Source organism: Musa acuminata, chromosome BXJ2-10 (genome assembly GCF_036884655.1).
Source record: "Musa acuminata AAA Group cultivar baxijiao chromosome BXJ2-10, Cavendish_Baxijiao_AAA, whole genome shotgun sequence".
Classification (NCBI taxonomy): domain Eukaryota; kingdom Viridiplantae; phylum Streptophyta; class Magnoliopsida; order Zingiberales; family Musaceae; genus Musa; species Musa acuminata.
The window spans coordinates 160,188-182,558 of record NC_088347.1 but is presented as its reverse complement, the minus strand read 5'-3'; the positions used below and the strand labels follow the sequence as shown (position 1 = coordinate 182,558).

The 22,371-nt window shown below is 38.3% G+C and overlaps 1 protein-coding gene across 2 annotated transcripts in view; it reads left to right on the top strand.

Moving 5' to 3' along the window:
* Positions 1–18,830, top strand: part of LOC103999782 (mitochondrial thiamine diphosphate carrier 2) — a 71,026-nt gene extending 52,196 nt beyond the window's left edge. For both annotated transcript variants that reach the window (XM_009421630.3, XM_009421631.3), the window contains exons 5-7: positions 2,346–2,498; positions 13,237–13,386; positions 18,287–18,830. In XM_009421630.3, coding sequence (XP_009419905.1) covers positions 2,346–2,498; positions 13,237–13,386; positions 18,287–18,505 — 522 coding nt within the window. In that variant the 3' untranslated portion in view covers positions 18,506–18,830. The remainder of the gene's footprint in view (positions 1–2,345; positions 2,499–13,236; positions 13,387–18,286) is intronic.
* The last annotated feature ends 3,541 nt before the right edge of the window (positions 18,831–22,371 follow it).

Sequence of the window (22,371 nt, the reverse complement as noted above, 5' to 3'; positions counted from 1 at the left end):
CACTTTGACTTGTTGCGTTATACTTAATATAAACATTAATGCTTATGCATGCTCAACTAATATTTCGTAGAATACTGAAAATGATATTTTTGGAGAGCATGTATTTCAATTTTAAAAGTCGAAAGCATGAGCATGTTATTTATCATATTTATGACGCATAGACATCACAAATCGTATAACATATACATATTATTTATGCTTCTATTGGTATGCTAGTTGTAATTTAAAGTGTGAGACTCGAGCATTATAGAAAGCCTTGGTCATCAGTATATTGGGGCTGTGTACCATCGAGGGAGAATTCGAAGTACAAGTACCAGTGAGTCCTATAGGGGAGCTTGATTATATAAAGGTATAATCGGAGCGGTTGGAGAATTAGATTGCTCTAGAGTTCATATTCGCTTACGGGAGCTCGGTAAGTCAAAGGACAAGGTCGAGTAGGTGAATGTTGCTACCAAAGAAGCAAAGGAGAACAAAATTGACACAAGCCTTGTGACAAGAAGGCGGAGGCCATGCATAAGAGTTGTAGTTTATCTTTCCATCGACCAAGGGGAATTACTCGGAGAATACAAAGGTATTCAAATAGGTGGTTGAAAGGGGCGAGGAAGCGATGACGGGTCCAAGGGGACTTAGTTACCCCAAACCATCGGTTAAAATGGAGGTGGACTCGAAGGAGTGCCATAGTATCGCAGAGGTGGATTTGCTGATCACAAAGAAAGGAATGCAAATGCGAGGCGACATGGTAGCGCTATGGTACCGTAGAGGCGAGACTTCCGTAGAGTCATCGATCTCTTGCTCTCATAGAGGGATAAAGCTTGGTGGTGAAACGGGTCGAGGAGGTGGAGAATGCAGAGGCAAACTCCAATACCGAGATAAGGCTAAAGGGCAAAGGCCAGCGAACTTCGTAAGACCAGTCTTAACGAGCTTCTCATCGAAATAGCTAAAAGTGGGGGACTTCGGATCAATGCAAAAGGGCTCAACTTAGGAACGAAGTAGGCAATATGCAATGCTGCAACCTTTCTACTCAGAGGAGTAGACGACATAAATGATGGAAAAGATGGTACAATCCTACAAGCGACCAAAACTATTGAAAACTTACTCTAAGTCGGAGCGAAATTTTGTTCTTTTCGAGTAGAGCTTCTTGCATTCCTAAAGTTTGATGACAATGAGAAGGCGACAACTATTGTCAAATCCTCTCTAATGGTGATCGGTGCTCTCGAGAGTAGACTGTGTGCTTTATTTCCTAACAGAATACCAATCAAAAGTGGAACTAATGCGAACTTACTTGGAGGAGACAACTAAGTGAAAGAGGAATCAATGTGTAAATTTTGTAAAGGAAAGACCTAAAAAATTTCAAAATCTACAAGGCGATACTCATTAAAGCTCCAACAAGTATCCAACTAGTTCAAGCGACGCGAGACATCTGAGAGATTGGTGTACAATAAGGAAGGTCTTTTCCTTTATCCGAGGGATTTGCAGGAACCAACAAAGACCAGCACAACTCGGCCAACCCCATAGTAGAGTTAGAGTCATTTGTGAGTTGAAGCAACATGACAGATCAAAGTTTGACTACTTAAGAACAGTAGAGAGCAACTAGGAGCCAAGAATCACGTTGTAACTGGAGCAGAAAATTGAAGATTCATCAAAGATGAGGAGATGCAACGTTTACAAAGGTTTCGACGAGGACGTCGAAGAAATAAGTGGGGGAAAATGTCATGGAAAAATTTATAAATAGGGTGTTTGATGTAATGCTTGTGTATGTCCGTGTCTTTCGGTTTTGTTCATGTTTTGTATAACATGTAGAGGTCTTGTAGTAGGCTTGATAGCCTCATTTTGATTGGCTTTTGTGGTTATTTTTGGCTTGTAAACGCAAGTTGTGTGTAGTCGTCGCACAGAGGCAACACTGCCTAGAAACAAGTCATCCAGGTAGCCATTGTGGGGGTTTTCTAGCTCTGCAGAGTGGTGCGAAGTGTCAGCTAGCACACCACCAAGAGGCGACATGATGCAATATGTGATAGACACACAAAAATGGCTGACCCTTTGCGGGGATGACACGCAAGAGTGCCACCATCCGAAACGGGGGTGGTCTATATATTGGTTCATGCTCGGACCAATATGTACTGCATGTTATTTATCGGTCTGGGCAAAACAGGTAATCTTGATGTACCCAAGATTGTGTTTTCTGAGGGAGTGTTTCTCCTGTGTCTATGAATGAATCTGAATTATTTTGTAAAAGAGTTTTTGGATAACATGTTAAGATTTGAGATTTTTTTAATAGATGCAATTTATGTAATGAATGCATTATGAGTGTGGGTGGTGACTGTTAGAATTTTTTTGTTAATCTATAGGTTTATACAACCATGAGATCTGCTTTTCTTGACATCATGAAAACTCGTGGTGTGCGAGGATTATATGCTGGCTTCTCACCTACACTTGTTGAGATCATTCCTTATGCTGGACTGCAATTTGGATCATACGACACTTTCAAGCGATGGATGATGGTAAATATTAAGAATTTTCTGTTATTTTTATTCATTTCTTGAAATGTTTGATTGTGTAAGTTTCGCATGTAATTACTATTGACGGTGTTCAATAGATTGCATCAACATAAATGTTTGAAACAAGAACTTAATTACAGTTTACATTGTCCTCATATCAACCTGTCAACGTTGCTACATTTGGACTGAAAATATTAATCTTACCAGTTGAAATATCACTAACCAATAATGGTTCTATTCATAGTTTCAAGTTTTGATCCAAGACCCTACTTATCCGAACTGATGTGGGTTTGATATATACCAATATGCCAACACAGTAGGTGACTGGCAACACCAGTCAGTATGGACCAAAGGGGAAGAAAGAGGAGACGAGGGGAAGAAGATTATGACCTGAAAAATGCACCTGTCAGTAACTATCAACAAGAGTTTTTTGCCATCCAGGACTCCAGATTCCCAGAAAAAAAATTTGTTGGAGAAGAGGATCTGAAAATGTTCCTACTATGACAGCCAACAATAAATAGCTGTTTTCTATTGTCCAGGATTCCATGTTAGATAAAAGAATATTATTTCAAAAGAGGACATGAAAGTGCACTTGCTGTTGATAACGAACAATAAATAATTGTTTGCTGCTGTTCAGGAGTTCATATCAAAAAAGAAAAAGAAATTCTGTTATAAAAGATGGCTTGGCAATGAACTTGCTGTTGATAGCTGTTCCTATTTTTAACTGTCTAGGGCTCCAGGCAAAGAAAATAAAAAAATAAAAATAAATTTCCTAATCAGACTGAGCTTAATTGCCCTTGCCCGGTTTGGGTGCTGGTCTTTGGTCGGACCAGTAAAAACTGTTGCTACATATCGTTTTGATTGTTTTTAACCATGGTTCTATTTACGCTTGTATATATATGCATATACATGATCCAATTAAAATCAATAATTAATATTCTTTCAGCATTAAGATTTATTTGTATGTTATATCTTATATGTATAGACTAAGCCTCACCATATATAGACCAAGTCAACTAGGAAGGTACTGTTTGTAGTTTGAAGCCACATCATTTTGTTCTGTCTATTGCATATCACATAATAAAATTTGTCATATGATTTGGAAAACATGTAGTGTTATCTATAAATTATATCTTATGTATATATTAGATGTATTCAAATGTATTGATATTTTTAATGATTATAACACGTGATTTCACAATTTTTTTAACTTTATTGCTATTATAATGAAAAATACTTTTCAAATTGAAAGTAGCATTTGTTGAGAATTTACGATCAACTATGTTGAAAAACAATATTGAAGTCAAATATGAGAAATATCGCCTTTATATTATTTATTGCTTTAGATGAATCTCAAACTGCCTCACAAACATGTTATTAGATCCAATTATGTTGATTTATTTTCTCTTGAAGCGAAGTTAAATATTAAAGATTGTCATTCTATAGTTGATGAACTTTGGCATGCTTGGTTACACAACCTCCAGATAGATTATGTGGCCAGGGCATGAAATTTCAATGGATAAAAGTTAAATTTTCTGATTTAAATGGGGCTTTGTGACATAAAGTTCAGAGTAAGATTTGCAATACTGGGTGGTATGGTACAAGTGATATTTACTGGTCCAATAGTCTATCAATACACAGACCAGGGTAAATTGGGTGGTACAGACCTAGTACCAGACAGTATTTTTTCTTTTCCGGCTTTTTTTTTCTGATTTTTCTGAAACTCGGTACTTGTTGGCCCGGTTCAAGCCTTGACTGGTACATGAAAGTGAACCTTTGTTCAGAAGATGTAGCTAGTACCAAGTTGAGAGAAGGCACAAACAAGTAAAGAATACTGCTAGAATAGTATAACAATCTCCTTAGTTCTATAGAGCTTTAAGGTGTTGTTATGCATAGACAAGTGACTTCCAACTTGGAATTTCCACATGATGCTAAGATTTTTTGTGTTTCATGTATCCAAGCACGAAGCCATATAGAGAACTAGACATACACCCATCTATCCACTTAAGCTCATTGAAGATCAGTTGCATACACCAATGGAAATATCACATAGATAACATACTGTGTGAATGGAGAATACAAACATAAGTTATAGTGCTATGTTGTAACATAGAGCAAATGCTTTATGGTATAGAGGATGAATTGAGACAACTACATGATTCTCCAACTTGGGGATATAGTGATGGAGGAATTGATATGATGTAGCCTTTCTCAGCTATCAAATTGTTAATATGGCTGCAATGAGGTCCTCCATTGTCCCATAAAAGGGTCAACCAAACTAAGGCCATGACCAACCTAATATCGTAGGTTCGATTCCTTATGGGATGTTTACTTAGCCTGAGTAGTTAGGGAAGCGGCCTGCCACATCTGTTCAACCCCTGCATCATGCATGATTTCTTTCACAAATTACATGGGAGTTCTAATTTACTTGGTCATGGTTTGACTAGTCAATCATACTGATTCCTATTTAGGCTATTAATGGGGATTGACTGATTTTCTTTTATTTTTTCCTTTTGAATCAATTGCAATTCATGTCTCTTAATCAATTTAGGTTAACTAGGATTCATGCCAATAGGAACCTTAGAATGCAAAAGTTAGGTCCAACCATCCCTTACATGGAGGCTCCACCTGTGGGGGTTGACCGACCAGCTTGGGTGATTCAGGCGGAGAGTCAACTAAAAGTAGGACAGCAAACCTGTGATGGGTATTCCAATCTATATTTTTTCCCTGACATTGAGCTAGCTGACCTGTGATGGGTATTCCAATCTATATTTTTTCCCTGACATTGAGCTAGCTAACTAGTCAGCTAGCCAGCTAGCTAACTAGTCAGCTAGCCAGCTAGCTTAGAGAGGTTGACGTCCAAGTAATCTATGTATGTGTGTTATACCTCTTGGGCATGTGTCTGAAATTTTATCCCACAAATATGTCTATAGTTCTTTTCTAATTTCTATCTAATCTACCCCTCGACTTTCTTCTTCAAATTTTCCTATTTATCTCTTGCAGGATACTTTCTTTCCTTACGGTAAGGTGACAGTTGTATCAAATCATATACAGTGGTTGCAGCATATAACAAAGGCAACAATAACAACATCCCATCTATAACATTTTCTTGTCTTTCTTTCATCTCATCTTCCCTCTTCTGCTTCCTGTTCTACCCTAAGGAATGATGAGTGTTATAGGAAAACCTGGAAGTCTTTGTATGACCTGTCAATTGTAGACACATTGGTCCTTGCTTGTTTGCTCAATAATTGAACCAAAAAACTAGCTGATAGTACAAAACATCCCTTACATGGAGGCTCCACCTGTGGGGGTTGACCGACCAGCTTGGGTGATTCAGGCGGAGAGTCAACTAAGAGTAGGACAGCAAACCTGTGATGGGTATTCCAATCTATATTTTTTCCCTGACGTTGAACTTTTTAACTAGTCAGCTAGCCAGCTAGCTTAGAGATGTTGAAGTCCAAGTAATCTATGTATGTGTGTTATAACCTCCTGGGCATGTGTCTGAAATTTTATCCCACAAATATGTCTATAGTTTTTTTCTAATTTCTATCAAATCTACCCCTCGATTTTCTTCTTCAATTTCCTATTTATCTCTTGCAGGTTACTTTCTTTCCTTAGGGTAAGGTGACAGTTGTATCAAATCAAATACAGTGGTTGCAGCATATAACAAAGGCAACAATAACAACATCCCATCTATAACATTCTTCTTGTCTTTCTTTCATCTCATCTTCCCTCTTCTGCTTCCTGTTCTACCCTAAGGAATGATGAGTGTTATTGGAAAACCTGGAAGTCTTTGTATGACCTGTCAATTGTAGACACATTGGTCCTTGCTTGTTCGCTCAATAATTGAACCAAAAAACTAGCTGATAGCACAAAACGTTGATCCCATAGAAGATCAACTACATTTGAAAGGAGTTGTACTGAGGTTGGTTGGCAAGTTTTGTACTCGTTAAGAAATCTAATGCACATATTCATTGACTTTATTAACTTAAAGATCTTAAGAAAAAGAGCAGTTTACCCTCGAGAGTGGACTAGGAGTTTGAGGTTGGCCGTAGAATATGCATTTTCCAGTTTCGTGGATGCTTTTTCTTCATAAAATCAAAGCTTGATATGCTTAGATTTTGAGGTGAAAATGTTGTCCGCTCACCTAACATGGTTTGCACTACAGATGTTTCATTGTTTGAGTGGGGTCACCGACTGTGTCATTCACAATACGGGTGTCAGCTAGGGATGATTTGACTTGGATCCTATGTGTCAGTCAGATTGGACCAATGGGATCAAAACTGATAGATGAAGTAATTCAAAATTAAAGACTTTAATAGATATATTTAAAAATAAAAACACTAAAAAAATTAGAATTAGGAAATAAGAACATACAATGCTCAAAAGTCCTTTACATGCATATTTCGTAGAAATCTATCTTTAAAAGAAGTATATAAAAGATAAAGGAATTCAATAAAAATACTATTATAGGATTATTAAAAAAATAATCATATCATATTATGATATTATTACAGGTAAATAACTCTTGTATATTGCACCAAAAATTATCGACCTATAGGTTTAAAGATAAGTCCCTTTTGTGGCCCTAATGTTTCTCTAATCATCATCCAAGTGAATTGTAGGGTAGTGCGAATCAAATAAAGAGGGTTTGAGATCAACTTTGAATCTTATGACATCTCTATTCCCTGTGGCTACTTCCCTGTGTATGCTTACAATGTCATGGATTATTTGTATCCTGATGGGGTTACAGGCTATTTCTATCCTTATGAGGTCATGGGTTATTTTTATCCTTGTGGGATCACAGATTATTTATATCCTTTTCTCTCTTTAGACTCTTTTCTTTGTATGTTACATGATAGTGGATAGAGATATTGCAACAATGGTGGTAGACAACATATGCATTGGTTATAACAAAAGGGTAATTAGAACCATGGTATGCAATACCGAATGTTACCGCTCGGTACGGGTGGTACGTACCGGTTCGACGGCATACCGGTACGCGGACCGTTTGGTACCGGACGGAACGTGCTACAGTGCTACAATATTACACTATAGCAGCACTACAGTTTTATATTGTAGCAATGCTACAGTGCTACAGTAGGAAGAAAATATATAAAACTGTTCGGTACACCCTGGTGTATCGCTCGGTATGCCCTGGTGTACCGCTCGGTACGCCCTGATGTACCGCTCGGTATGCTAGTACCGTACCGTACCGAGTCAACCTCGAAACACCGGTACGGTATTGCATACCTTGATTAGAACATTATCATAGTCACAAATTTTTTGTTTTCCCTTTATCGCAACTTAGCCCTATTCATTCCCTTTCGACTCCTCACTTTTCTTTCTTCTTTTGATATTCTTAAAATTATCTAATGGTGAAAATCAACCAAATTTGGCCGAGTAGGATTGTCCCATCGGTTTCTGAGTAAAGGCACATAAATTGATCAAAGTTTATTTGACCTTGGATGATACCGATGAGGATGCACATATCATATTGGAATGACATTACCATACGTTGTCAATAATGGATTGGAGGAATAAATCAAAGTTCAATTACTTTTGACTTTGAAGCGTACACCAATGACATTCTCATTGAATGTACTACAGTTAAAGAGACAACTAGTCGACCTCTAAGAGATGTTCAACACCCAACAAGGTGTGTGGGCTGCTAAAAAAGTTAATTCAGCCAAATATGCCTTCAGGGTGAGGCCTAATAATTTCCTTGGTTAACAGGATAAAAAATCTCACATCTAATGTTTGCTGATGACATCATTATGACTTTCAAAAGTTCCAACAACACCTGTATTAATCTTCAAAGAATCCTTAAGACCTACTCTTCTTTCACTAATCTTCAGATAAACCAACACAAATTTGAGTTATTCTTCCCCAAAAACAGACTTGCTGATGTCAAACACAAAATCACTTACCTTCTAACTTGAAACACTGGTAGTTGATCTATGAAATACCTTGGATCCTTTTTATCTGTTTCCTAAATTCCTGAGTTTGCAAAACTCCTTGGTTGACAATGCTACCAGAGAATGCAAGGATGGTTCAAAAGCTTGATTACACAAGCTGGCAAAACTATTCTTATAAACTCTGACCAATTCCATTCCAACTCACTTTCTTTTGAATATGAAAATTTCTTACAAAATCCTTAATCGAATCATCAAGATTTCTAGAGAATTTTTTTGGCATTCAAACCCCCACACAAAAAAAAGATCAACCTTATTGGTTGGGACTGGATTGTAACCACCAAAGCTAGTGGAGGTTTACGTATCCGAAATATCCTCACCATCAAGAAAGCCATATGTGCCAAACGTCTCATCCCCCTTCTAAATCAAGACAAATACTCTTTGGGTTCAAATTCTCACTAAGAAATATGGTTACCTCGTACCTTTGGCAAACCAAACCCAAAGCCATCGACTCTGTTAATTGGAAGAACCCTTGCTCTCTTACTGACCATATCAAAACTGGCCTTAGGAAACACATTGGAAATGCCAGGAACACCTCCATTCTAGTTGACCCTTTGATCTCCAACTCTCCAAATGGCCAACCTTCTTCAACCCTGATACCCCCCAGTCAACCAAAAAAATCTCAACTCTCCTAATGGGAAATCATTCGAATCCCCACATTCTTCAAAGATTGTTTCATTTCCTAATAATTCAGATGATTCAAAGCTTCTATATTTCAGCCCACCCTGATGATGACTCTTGGGTATGGTCCTTTACTCCAAACGGTCAAGCTTCTATTAAAAGTGCTTACCAATTTTTGAGAAAAGAGGGCCAGAAAGATGAAGATGATTAGCCTAGATGGAGGGTTATGTGGAAACTAAATGTTTATCTCAAAACGAAGATATTCCTTTGGCAACTTTTGCTCAACAGATTGCCTACCTCTAGTTACATCTCTAGAATACTCCATTCCCAAACTGATAATTGTCATGTTTGCAAGGAGTACTCTGACTCTCCTTGACATGTCTTCTACGAATGTGAGCTTGCTCGAGAATTCTGGATAATCGCTCAAAATCACCTACAAGCTAACTTCACTCTCTCTGAAACTTGGCATCAATGCTCCTGGCTTCTTGAAACACATCCTTCCAACCTTATTCCAGATTATGATCTATGAAGTATCATTGGCCTTTCACTTTGGCATCTCTAGTTAAATCACAACAACTCCTGCTTTTGCAACTTCCAAATCGAAGCTTCTTCATTATGGAGGAAGGTGGCGATTTCCACCAATGACCTCCGTCAATCAACAAGAGATGTGAGGGGAACTTGTCCATCAATACTAAAACCACTTCCACTGTTCCTCTGCATGATTTTGTTCTTGAATGCGATAGAGCTTTTTTACCTAACCAACACAATGCAGGCTATGGAAATACTATCAGCGATGTACAGGGCAACTTGATTGCAGCTGGATGTTCTTCATGTTTTGTCGCTTCCTCCACTCAAGCTGAAGGTGTTGCCATCCCTAAGAGGCTCCAGCAAGCACAGATGCTTGGTCTTTGATGCATTTTGATCCTCTCTGACTCTATGAACTGCATCAACTATGTCTCTAATGTAATTAAGGTACCTTGGTACCTATCTTCTCTCTTTCGGGACATTTTGTTTATGGCCGAGGTCACCGCAGTTAGTTATTGTCATATTCCCTGTTGCTCTAGTGGTTACTCTCACTTTCTGGCATGTCGGAGCCTCACCAATAGTTGGGAATCAGCCTCTACCATTGCCCCTCTCTCTATCAGATCTGTAATCACTTTTTTGAGTGATGCTTAGTGTTTTATTTGAAAAGAAAAACTTATGTGCTTCTTAACGTCAAGCTAAACTTTAAAGAGGTTTCACAACATGGTAGATTGAATTCCACAGAACCATTTATGATGTCTAAAGATTTAATGGGCCATGAAAATCCTTGTTCATGATCTACAAGGTGCCTTCTTTTCTTGAGAACATTTTAGAACATAGTGGTTTTTCAGATACCAAAAGGTCTTTGATTGACCTATTTCGGATTATTAATAATATGATCAATCACCAAGTTGCAACCCAATAAGAAACTCTTTCTAAGCAGCCAATTTCAACCATCGGCTTGTTACTTATTTGACACTAATTCGTCCACTTTTAAATCATACCAACATGGACTGTGTACATTGATAACAAATTGCTCACTTGGGGGCTGCCTCATTCTAGCTACTCTGGGTAGCTTCGTGGCCTGAAACACCCTTTATTTCAGTTCTAAGGCCTCCATGGCCAACCACAATGCCTTTCTAATTGAACTGCAGTTAACATAACTGAGTGAGAATCAACAAACATTTGATTGGTAACAATGGTTAGGGTGAGAATGGGGCATAGGTACTTGTATGATCAAAGATCTAGCAGAGCCAAGGTGATGGCTGTTAAATTTTGAAAGTTTGAAATGCAGCAGAAAATACTATGATTATCTGTATCATCAACAATCAATCTTGGTTCAAGTTCTTGAGAAGTTTGGAGGATATTATTTCTGAATGTATCCTGTCCAATGTTTTAAAATGTAATTTGCATGTGTATGCAGTCATGTTCATAAGGCCATGCAGCCTTGATGTATGGTGTTATTGTGTAAGCAAAATTTATAGCACATAAGTGGTGCGCATAAGCAAGAAAATGAGATCACAAAAATTTGTTTGTATTTCCTCAATGGGATTGTTTCAACTTTTACTATTATTCTTAACTGTTATATATGGTCAATGATAATGTAACATTTATTGTTGAAGCCTTAACCCATCTTTTACATCTTTAATTAACTACTATCTAAAGTGAGGATAATTGGCATTCTATTATTTGGCCTTGGTATATTTTTACCACTAACTATGTAGTCTTGATTTTGTGTCTCTAGGTACACGTAATCTAATATTTTTGAATATTCTAATTGAACCTCATATAGTCATTGCGTACTGCAAATGTAGTGTTGTACCTTGAGTGTGTGGTTTACTACAGCATTTTAAAACATTGATTCTGTTGTTGTCTATTTGTGAGATGGAGCCTTGCCCGAAGGCTTCCTGTAAGCTTGGAAACTCATTTGACAAGTATCACACTTTATTTGGATTAATGGGAAACTCTACTAGTGGTTTTACATATTGTCATACTTCAAGTGCCTAAGATCAAAGGGGTTGTCCTTGAGGAAGTGCATCAAATTATTTAGGGAAACCATCTGGCATAGACCATAAACCAACAAAACTTTGTGCCAAGGCTACTATTGACAGACTTTCAAGTTGGCTGTTGAAGGGTTTGTCAACTACTATAGTCATTGCCAATGCCGTAAGAACATCCTTAACTTACCAACAATTTTCAAGGCAGGTACTAAGAGCTTGGTTCTTGTCTGAGAGTCCAGCACGATCATCTTTGTTACCAAAAGAACTCTTTTTTCTATATCTTCAGTGTTGTATTTTCATAAACAGATCTGGATAATTCACGGAGGAAGCCAGAGAGGAAACAAGCAAGGATACTTCATTTCTCCCTATAGATTGAGTTCAAAGAGAGGAGGGGACTGAAGAGGTCAGAAGGTGAGGGAGGGTGGGATAGGACTAGGTGGGACATAGGACTTCGGATGGTGATAGTGATGTGACAAATGGTTTGTCACAGAAGCTTTATCCTAGAGGATGAACTAGGGGAGCACAACTTGAGGATCCAAAGCTTAAATCCTAAGGCAGTGGGGGAAGAAGTGTTTAATTCTGTCTCTACACCATACCAAGGCAAGGCCATACCAACTCCTTACCCCTGGCAATAAGTATGTGAGTTTCTAATGACTTGGAGGTTTGAAGATTACTTGAAAGTAAACTTACTAGTTTTTTTTTGCAGAATTAGAGGATAAGTGTGCAGTAAAGAGGAACACCACATCCAAATGTGGCCATATGGCTCCTGTTTAATGAAACTCTAGCCTCGAACAGTACATTAGCCTATTATGTTGTTCTCCACATGACCCTACAACCATGTTAGCCCAGAATTAGAGTATCAAGATTCCATCATTATCAACTTCCATATTGCCAACATCTAGCATTACATGGAAAAAGGAATCCAACTTTTGAATGATATGGTGCTCTATGCAGGCAACCAACAGTCCATGAACTAGCCAGTTTCTGAACATTTTCATGGGCCAACATTGATGTGTATCGAACCCTACCATAGATCAAGATGGCCTTTGGAGCATCAGGATGCCATCCTTTTCAACTTCCATATTGCCAACAGCTGCCATTACATAGAAAAAAAAATACAAATTTTAAACCTTGCTTTGTAGATCAAGAAAGGTCTAACTTGATATCAACGGAAGCCAAGCACTCGTTCCATTTTAAGGTGCATTTGTCATGTCAAATTTTGTGTCTCTCCACAATCAAAATCCTTCTGTTGGTTGTCATATGCCAAATGCTCCAATCAAATAGGTACACGTAAGCTATAGGAAGGGTCAATGTACGCAGCCTTATCTTTATGTGAAAAATATGAAAACCCTAGGGCATTTGTCACCGTATTGCGGGAGCCTCGTGCATTGGGTATGTTTTTCTTTAAAATATATGTTTCTATAGCTTGCGCATGTTTAACAATTTGGTTTCACCATTCTACTACCAACACTAGAATCATTCATCCTTGGGCTCAAAGCATAAGATCGAAGGGTAACATTGACTTATATAAGATTTTGCATGACTTTTAATTTATCTTACAATGTGTTGCATGCTATTTTATTCAATGGTTGTAACTAGAATTCCATTTTTTCCTACATACAGGCGTGGAACAGATACAGATTTTCCAATATTAGCTCAATGAGGCCAGATGATTCTCTCTCTAGCTTCCAGTTGTTTCTATGTGGGTTTGCAGCTGGAACGTGTGCGAAAGCCATTTGTCACCCTCTTGATGTGGTCAAAAAGAGATTCCAGGTTACTCCATAGGTCACCTTAATGTAATGCTAGATGGCCCAAAATGCTTGATACAACCAATCTAGATCCTTGTCAATGGACACTACTTCAAGGGTCTTTCTAGCTTTGCATAATCCCATTTATCATTAGTTGGTCAAAGATTGAGGCCAAGCTCCTTAATATCTTGTTTCATTACTTTTCATAAAGGTTTATTACTTTTGACATTATTTAGATAATTTTTCTGCTTGCTCCTTTTAGTAAAAACTAATATATGATACTGCTTCACATTCGACAGAGGTTGTGCATCTCCTTTTCTGTGGCAATCAATATTGTTTGAATTCACCAACTTAATATAATATATAATGTTGATCAGTTCAACTTGAACTAGTTAATAATAGATACTATTCTAAGCTTTTTGGGTTTCTTAAAACTTTTAAAAAGGTTCCTTTGAATACTATGTTTATTTTTTTCAGAATAATTTAATGGCAGGTGTATTATTATCATTTTCAAGCAGGCATTTTTTGTCATAAGAAAATTGGACAGTTACGTAACATAAAAATTAGTAGTAATTTGCCATCAGAGCATGTTAGAACCATGAGCCATGTTGTGGTATAGAGTGAGAAATGTTTGTATATATTAAGTTGAAATAACATCTGTTTGCATAAAAGAACAACTGATTCTTTGAAGTGTTTATTCATGAAGGCCACCGAGTGCACTTTGAAGCAGATATTAACTAAAGGAGTGATAAAACCCTAGGGCTTTATCTAAGAAAATAGATAAGGATTTGATTGCTTCGAGGGGATCAATCTCTAAGTTGGCTAAAGGCTTTTAGTTGTATTTGATTGCTTGAGAAAAATAAGTCAAAAGCATTATATATATATTAAGTTATGTAATCCTTAGTCAACTAGGACTAGGATTTCTGACAAAAATAAAAATAACAATTCCTAATTTGCTACATCAAAGGACTCCTAACGTAATTAGGAAAAATTTAGAAACTCTTACCATAACTAAGAAAAACTAAATAGCTTTGTCCCTATAATTAAGGACTCTTAAAATTAAGGAACCTTAACATTTCTTGCCTCTCTAAAATAGCTTTGTCCTCCAGGTTAAGTAGCAATAAATTTTGGAAACTTCTCTAATGCTTTGTAAGACTCCAAAATGGTATCTTCAATTAGTAAGTTGACCCATTGAACAAGCACCTCGGTGACAAGATATCTATAATGCATCATAATACGTCGATCAAGTATGGCTTGAGGCAGGGTTTAAACCTTACTAGTAGAAGAAATATGTGGTAAATGGTGTTGCACCACATCATCCTCACCTAGCTTCTTTTTAAAGTAAAAAATATGAAAAACTGGATGTATCCTAGAGCTTGTTGGCAAGTCCAAGCGATAAGCAACTGGGCCAATATGTTCCAACACCTTATAAGGCCCAAAGAATCGAAGAGATAGCTTCATAGAAGATCGAACCTTTTGTAGAAGTTTTGCTTGTAGGGTTGAAGTCGAAGGAAAACTCAATCGTCCACTGCAAACTCCCGCTCACTACAATTCTTATCAGCTTGTTGCTTCATTTTAGCCTATGAGACTGAGATTATCTCTTAGAAGTTGAATAATCTTATCCCTATCAAGCATTCCTTGTCCACTTGATCAACCTTAGAAGAACTAGGCATATATTTTGTAATCATGGAAGAAGGGTCGACTATAAACCGCCTCAAAAGGAGTCATTTTAGTACAAGAGTGATAAGTGATATTGTACCACCATTCTACCCAAGGAAGTCATTTCATCCACTCATTTGGTTTATCACTGGTAAAACATTTGAGATAGTTTTCTAGACGTTTGTTCACTACTTCAGTCTGCCAATCTGTTTGCAGGTGATAAACAATACTCATATTCAACTAGGTATCCTGTAAGCAAAAGAGCTCTTTCCAAAAGGTGTTAGTAAAAAGTTTATCTCGATCACTAACAATGTAATATGGAATTTCATGCAACTTCACTATATTTTCAACAAAATTGCGAGCAACACTTGTAGTAGTATAAGAATGTCGTATAACACAAAAACGAGCATATTTTGTAAGACGATCAACAACCACAAAGATGATGATTTTACCTTGAGATGGTGGAAGTCCATTAATAAATTCCATGGATATATCAATCCAAGCATCATCAGGAATAGGAAGAGAATAAAGCAAACCAGGGGTAGCAACTATCTCACCTTTGTTGCGCTAGCAATCATCACATTTTGCAACAAACTTCTTGATGGTTTTCTTTGTACCCTTTCAATAAAAAAGGTTGACAGATGTGTTGATCATCAATGAAACTCCTTCAAAATTATGTTATGGCAAGAAGAATTTGGTGCCAAGACAATTCTGCCCTTGTAGCGCAAATCTATAAGATCCCAACTGTAATTAAGAATAAAAGTTGGATCTTCTTCTAGCTTTTTAATAACATCTTGAACTTCAGGATTATCTAACCATTCACTCCTAATAAGTTCTAGCGTTTTACAAGTAGAAATAGAAATAGCCACTAGTTAAGCTTTTGCTCTGGAAAGAGAGAAAGTGCATTTACAACTAAATTCTTACTCCCCTTGAAAATAATTTTGTAGTCAAAACCCAATAGCTTAGTGACCCATTTTTGCTGATCTAAAGAAGAAATCCTTTGCTCAAGAAAATATTTTAGGTTTTTGTGATTAGTGTGTATTTGAAATCGTCGACCAATTAAGTAAGGCATCACCGAGGGTTCATCGGATGATCGACGGAAGTTCGCCGGAAGCTCGCCGGAAGAAGCGATTGACGCACCGGAGCAAGTTGCAGTAAATGTCTTAGGGAATATCGTAGTTAGCACAATGATTAAGTTGGAAATGGGAGGTGATCCGGTGCGTCAATCGCTCTTCCGGCGAGCTTCCGGTGCGTCAATCGCTTCTTCCGGAAGACATTGACAGTGTTGACAGTGATGCAACAGGTAACTAAAGTGGAAATAGTTTCAATCTAACAGGCTTAATTCAGACATTCTTTAACATTACTGCATGAAGAAAAAATTAACATGAAAAAATTGCAAAGTATCTGATACATTAGGATTCCGATTACGAATGGTTGGAGTAGTGGACTTGCTAGTTACCTGTTTATTAACACTCTTGGTTCGACGATTTTTCATGTTAATTTTTTCTTCATGCAGTAATGTTAAAGAACTTGCAGTTGTTATAGTGTGAGGTTAGCGAGCCTTAATTTTATAACGAATGTCTGAATTAAGCCCTTCAATGAATGTTCCCACAAATTGCCTTTTCAGTCTAATCATTAGCTCGATTTAATAGTTGTTCAAATCGACTTTGATACTCTAACACCGTATAAGTTTGGTGAATCTTGGCAAGCTACCCATCAACATTCTCATATTCGTATGGTCCAAAATGAACAAAAAGCCCTTTCTTAAATTGCGCCCATGAGGGAACTCTATGACAGGTTTCATGCCAATTATACCATTAAATAGCATCCACATCCAGTTAGATTGAAACTATTTCCACTTTAGTATCTTCTGGAGTTTTATAAAACGAAAAAATTTCTCTGCTCGAAAAATCCAATCGGTCGGATTTCTATTGTCCCATCTAGGAAATTCTACTTTCATACGAGGATGGCCATTGTCATGCTCTTAGTAACCTCTTCCTGTAACTTCAGATCGGTTTAGCTGTTTTACTAGCAGAAGTCGAATTTCCATCTTGTTGATTTTTGCTAAAACTCTCAAGCTAACTCTTTTTGAAATCATTGAGAGTTTCTTGCAACCTATTCTCAATTTTTGCTTCCAAGGCTTCAAATTGAGATTTCATAGAAGTATCAGTAGTTATTATGTATGATTGTAGATCTGCAATTCCTAAGTTCATAGAAGTATCAATAGTTATTGTGTATGATTGTAGATCTACAATTCCCAAGGGCATGAGCACTACTTACTTGGTGTTGAAGGTGAAGTGGTCGTTGGCGGTGCGGGCATTAGGGCCTACGGCAGCATTGGAGAGGAGATTGAGGGAACATCGAGGAAACATTGCAAATACTTTGGGAACGTCGTGGAAATGCTACAAGAACTTTGGGAAGGTTGCTCTGATACAATATGATAAAACCTTAGGGCATCTAAGAAAATAGATAGAGATATGATCGCTTTGAGGGGATCAACCTCCTTTTGATCACTTCGAGAGGATCAACCTCCAAGTTGGCCTAAGGCTTTGAGTTGTATTTGATTGCCTGAGAAAAATAAGCCACAGGCATTACATATATATAGAGTATTTAATCCTTAGTCAACTATGATTAGGATTTCTAACAAAAATAAAAATAACAATTTTTAATTTACTACATCAAGGACTCCTAACTTAATTAGGAAAAACTCAAAAACTCCTATCATAACTAAGAAAGTTTAAATAAAAAAATAAAGATTAATATCAAATCCCTAAAATTAAGGACTCCTAAAATTAAGGAATCCTAACAAGGAGATATTAAATAGTTCAAAAATAGACATTTAATGGAAGTTTTATGTTTCTAGTACCATGAAATTTTTTCTAATTGATCTGAATTTTGATGTCTGAATTAAGTGGAACAACTGGTGCCAGTACACATTCAAATTATTTATCTTCCTGCGTCCCATGCTTAATGTCTGGTTACTACTGCTTCCATCTCCTTTCAATGACACAAACACTTTAAAAGAGGCTCCTCACGTCATCCATGATTATCCTTTGCTACTCTTATCCACATGGTCAAATTCAGGTTGCTATTGAAAATATACTCTATTATCTCCCATGAATTGGGAGGCTTTGACTTCAATGGTGACCGTGAAACCATGTTTCTCTTGCACAGTTTTTCTGTTATATGTCTCCCATGCTGCATGCCATTCTTTATTTCGGGCTTTCTCTTGTTCTGCACTGTAAATTGGGCTTTCCTTACTGCAGATTGAAGGTCTACGGAGACATCCAAAGTATGGGGCAAGAGTTGAGAACCAGACATACAAGAACATGTACCATGCCCTATGGCAGATATTGCATGTGGAAGGGTGGCCAGGTCTCTACAAGGGCATCTTCCCATCGCTAATAAAATCTGCTCCTGCTGGTGCAGTCACATTTGTCGCGTACGAGTACATCTCGGACTGGTTGGAAACTCTACTCACATGAAAAGCGTTAATATAGTTATTTGGTTTGTTAGTTCTCTATACAGCAATTCTTTTTAATTTTCTGGGGAAGTGCAATTTTCATTAAAGCCACTTCATTATGGCAAACAATGTTTTGGTGCATCAGATGAGTTTTTGCAAGCCCATGCAATCATGATGCATGGTTAGGAAGTGTTAGCAACAACTTAATTATGCTCATTCTTGCATTTGCTTGCCCTAACAAGGCCCTGTCTTTTGTAACATGAATAAACCACTCGGGCTAAAAGATATAGCTCTGTAATTTTTTTTCCCAGGAAAGGAACGAGGGGAGAGGTTGCTTTAAAAGCTCACTGGGGTTGTGTTATTCTCCCTTTTTATTGATTTTGCCTCATGCTGCATGATGTTATCATTATTTCAGTTATTGGCCATCAATAAGAGCTCCATTTCATCTAAATGTATGAATCATATCTAAGGATTGAATGAATTCGCAGATGTGATTGATGAAGCTTGTCCTTGTCTGACCGGTGTGTGGGCATTGGTCATACAGGTCGGCTGTCACTGAAGTCCTAATATATTATTTCCAATAGGTATTATGATTACTGGAACTGGACAGTGATTAACCTCCTTGTCTTTTTTGTTTTGTGATTATAAACTCCTAGAGTTTTTTGTTTTAATTATTTTAAAGAGGCATTAAAACAATAATGCGCTCTGGTCTCTTTGTTAATGTTTTTTAGAACCTGTCTCGGCAAATCTCTTCCAAACTGATATATGCAACAGGGATATTGCTCTCTATTTATTTAACCTGTTTATAAGGAATGGTTGCAGCATGCAATCCATGATGGTCTGGTTCCATGATTCATCTTGCGGGGAACACAAAATAAAGCAACAAAGGTCTTGCTGCATGCCTTCACGTATAAGTACGATTAAAGTTTTGCTCGAACATGATGTTGATCCCTGATTTGGACACAAACACGTCTTGCTTTAATATGATGCTGTTACCTATTTGTTTGGGTCGTCCGCTCATTCCAACTTCCACATATAATTTATCTCGTTGCCGAAGTCTCTTGCTTCCGTATGACGTAAAAATGAGTGCAACTTTGATTGCTGGTGCAATTCAATCAAACAATGAGTCAACGTATGGGTCATCATTTAAGTATCGGAATCAAAATTGCAATTAGTGAAATCAAAATGGTCAGAACATGGTCTTAATTCTTTAGGTATTTTAGTGCACTTGCATCTGAGATCAAAATCTAGTTCAAACGTGGATGTAATAACTATTGGATTAGGAAATATTGGATATTGGATGCCATTCGACAGTGAGGGTTTTCTTTCTACTGTAAATTTCATTCATTTTAACAAAACAAGCAATTCAAACTTGCTAATTAAGTAACGATGCTTTACAAATTTAGCTATAAAACATGGAATAGTAAACGATCACAATATTGTAATATAAGCACGTCTATATATATATAAATAAATAAATAAATAAATATATATATATATTGTTAGGATCGAGAGCACTAAGAGGGGGGGGGGGGGTGAATTAGTGCAGCGGAAATCTTACAATAATTTAAAAACCAAAAGCTGCGTTCGTTCAAAAACTATTATGATGCAAAAGCAAATTCTCAGTTTGTATCTAAGTGCAGTTTGCGTCTAAGCGCAGATTGCGTTTAAGCGCAGTTTTGCGTCTAAGCGCAGTTTTGCGTCTAAACTCAGATTTACGTCTAAACGCAGATTTACGTCTAAACGCAGATTTACGTCTAAACGTAGTTTTACGTCTAAACGCAGATTTACGTCTAAACGCAGTTTTACGTCTAAACGCAGTTTTACGTCTAAACGCAGATTTACGTCTAAACGCAGTTTTACGTCTAGACGCAGATTTACGTCTAAACTTTGAAACTCGTTTGTATACTCGCAGAAGGCAGTATGCAGTTGAAATCAAGACGTAAACGTGAACTGAAATCTGATGATTGAGCGAGGAAAGCCGATTTACGTCTGAATGCAGTTTTACGTCTAAATGTTGAAACTCGTTCGTAAAATCGTAGAGGACAGATTGCAGTTATTAATAGGATTAAAATGTAAGCGTAAACTGCAAAGAAGCTCGTTCGTAAAAGCACGGAAAACAGTTCTGCAGAATCAAACGTAAACGTAAACTGTAATGTATGAAAATACGAATTTACGTCTGAATGCAGATTTGGAAGAACAGCACTTAGAACTTGTTCGTGAAAGCGCAGAGAGCAGTAGTGATGAGGGAGGTTTGCAGTAATGATAAAGTGCTTGAAAATAAACGCAAACCAGAGATTTAGAGTGGTTCGGTCAGCCTTGACCTACTCAACTTTTGGCTTCCTCCACCGATGAGGTTGCCGACGTCAACTAGGTGCCTTCCTTCAATGGGCGAAGGCCAAACTTCCCTCTTACAATTTCTCTCCTTTTGACAGGCTTAGGAGACAACCTTTACAGACCTTTCTCTCCTCACTTTACAACTGAAAACTTGAAGAACAGAAGGAGGAGACTTAAAGGATTTACAACACTTTTGAGCTCTTAGAATCACAGAAAAGATCAAGATTTCGGTGTAGGTCTGTTATCTTTTCAGTGCTGAATGGGTGGGGTATTTATAGGCCCCAACCCAATTCAAAATTCAAGCTCAAAACGATCAAATCGATCAAATCCTAGAATTCTGGGATCAGGCGGTTGCACCTCTCAACTGGAGAGGTGGCACCGCCTGGCAGAGCTCGAAGACTGAGCTCAGCCGATTGCTCTTCTCTGCCAGAGCTCGAAGACTGAGCTCGATGGTTGCATCACCTGGCAGAGCTCGAAGACTGAGCTTGGTGGTTGCATCACCTGGCAGAGCTCGAAATCTGAGCTCGGTGGTTGCATCACCTGGGAGAGCTCGAAACTGAGCTCAGGCTGATGCACCTCTCTGCCATAGCTCGAAGACTGAGTTTGGTGAATGCATCACCTGGCAGAGCTCGAGACTTAGCTCAGGCTGATGCACCTCTCTGCCAGAGCTCGAAGACTGAGCTCGGTGGTTGCATCGCCTGGCAGAGCTCGGAACTTGAGCTCTGGCGGTGCAACCTCTTGGCTGGGGCGGTTGCACCTCCCAACCCCACAGCCCAGGCGGTTGCACCTCCTGGCTGGGGCGGTTGCACCTCCCAACCCCACAGCCCAGGCGGTTGCACCTCCTGCCTGGGGCGGTTGCACCTCCTGGCTGGGGCGGTTGCACCTCCCAACCTCGCAGGAAGACATAGCCTGGGCGGTGCTACCTCCAAGCTGGAGAGGTGGCACCTCTTCACTATTCCAGCTCACTTGGTTTGGCTCCAAACTTGGTCCAAACCAGTCCGAACTTGGGCCTAATTGGCCCCTACTTGGGTTATAGGATTAACACCTAATCCTAACCCTAATTAACGTGCTAACTATGAATTTAAAGACATTTTCTAAGCTATTACAAAGTCCGCAAGTCAAGACTTCTTCTAGCGAGCTTCCGGCAAACTTCCGGCGGTCTTCCGATGAACTCTCGGAAACCATTCTGCGGACTCCCGGCAAGCTCCTAGACTTCACGATTTGTTCTTAGCGAGTTCCAACGAGCTTCTTCGGCAAGCTCCGATCTTTCTCGGCGAGCTCCGCGAACTCCCAACGAATCTTCGGACTTCCGTCGAACTCTCGAACTCGCAACAAATCCTTCGCGCTTGACTCCGACACTTTGTTTCGCTTTATGTCTTCATCGTTATCATAGTTAATCCTGCACAACAAAACAAAACTTCAATCGAGACAATTAATCCTAAGCAATTAACCAAGTTGTCCGACATGTCATTGGTCCCTCGACGCTTCGTCCGATTCTTCGGCGCATCGTCCTCTCGTGCAGCCTATTGCCCAATCGGCCAGTTGACTCCG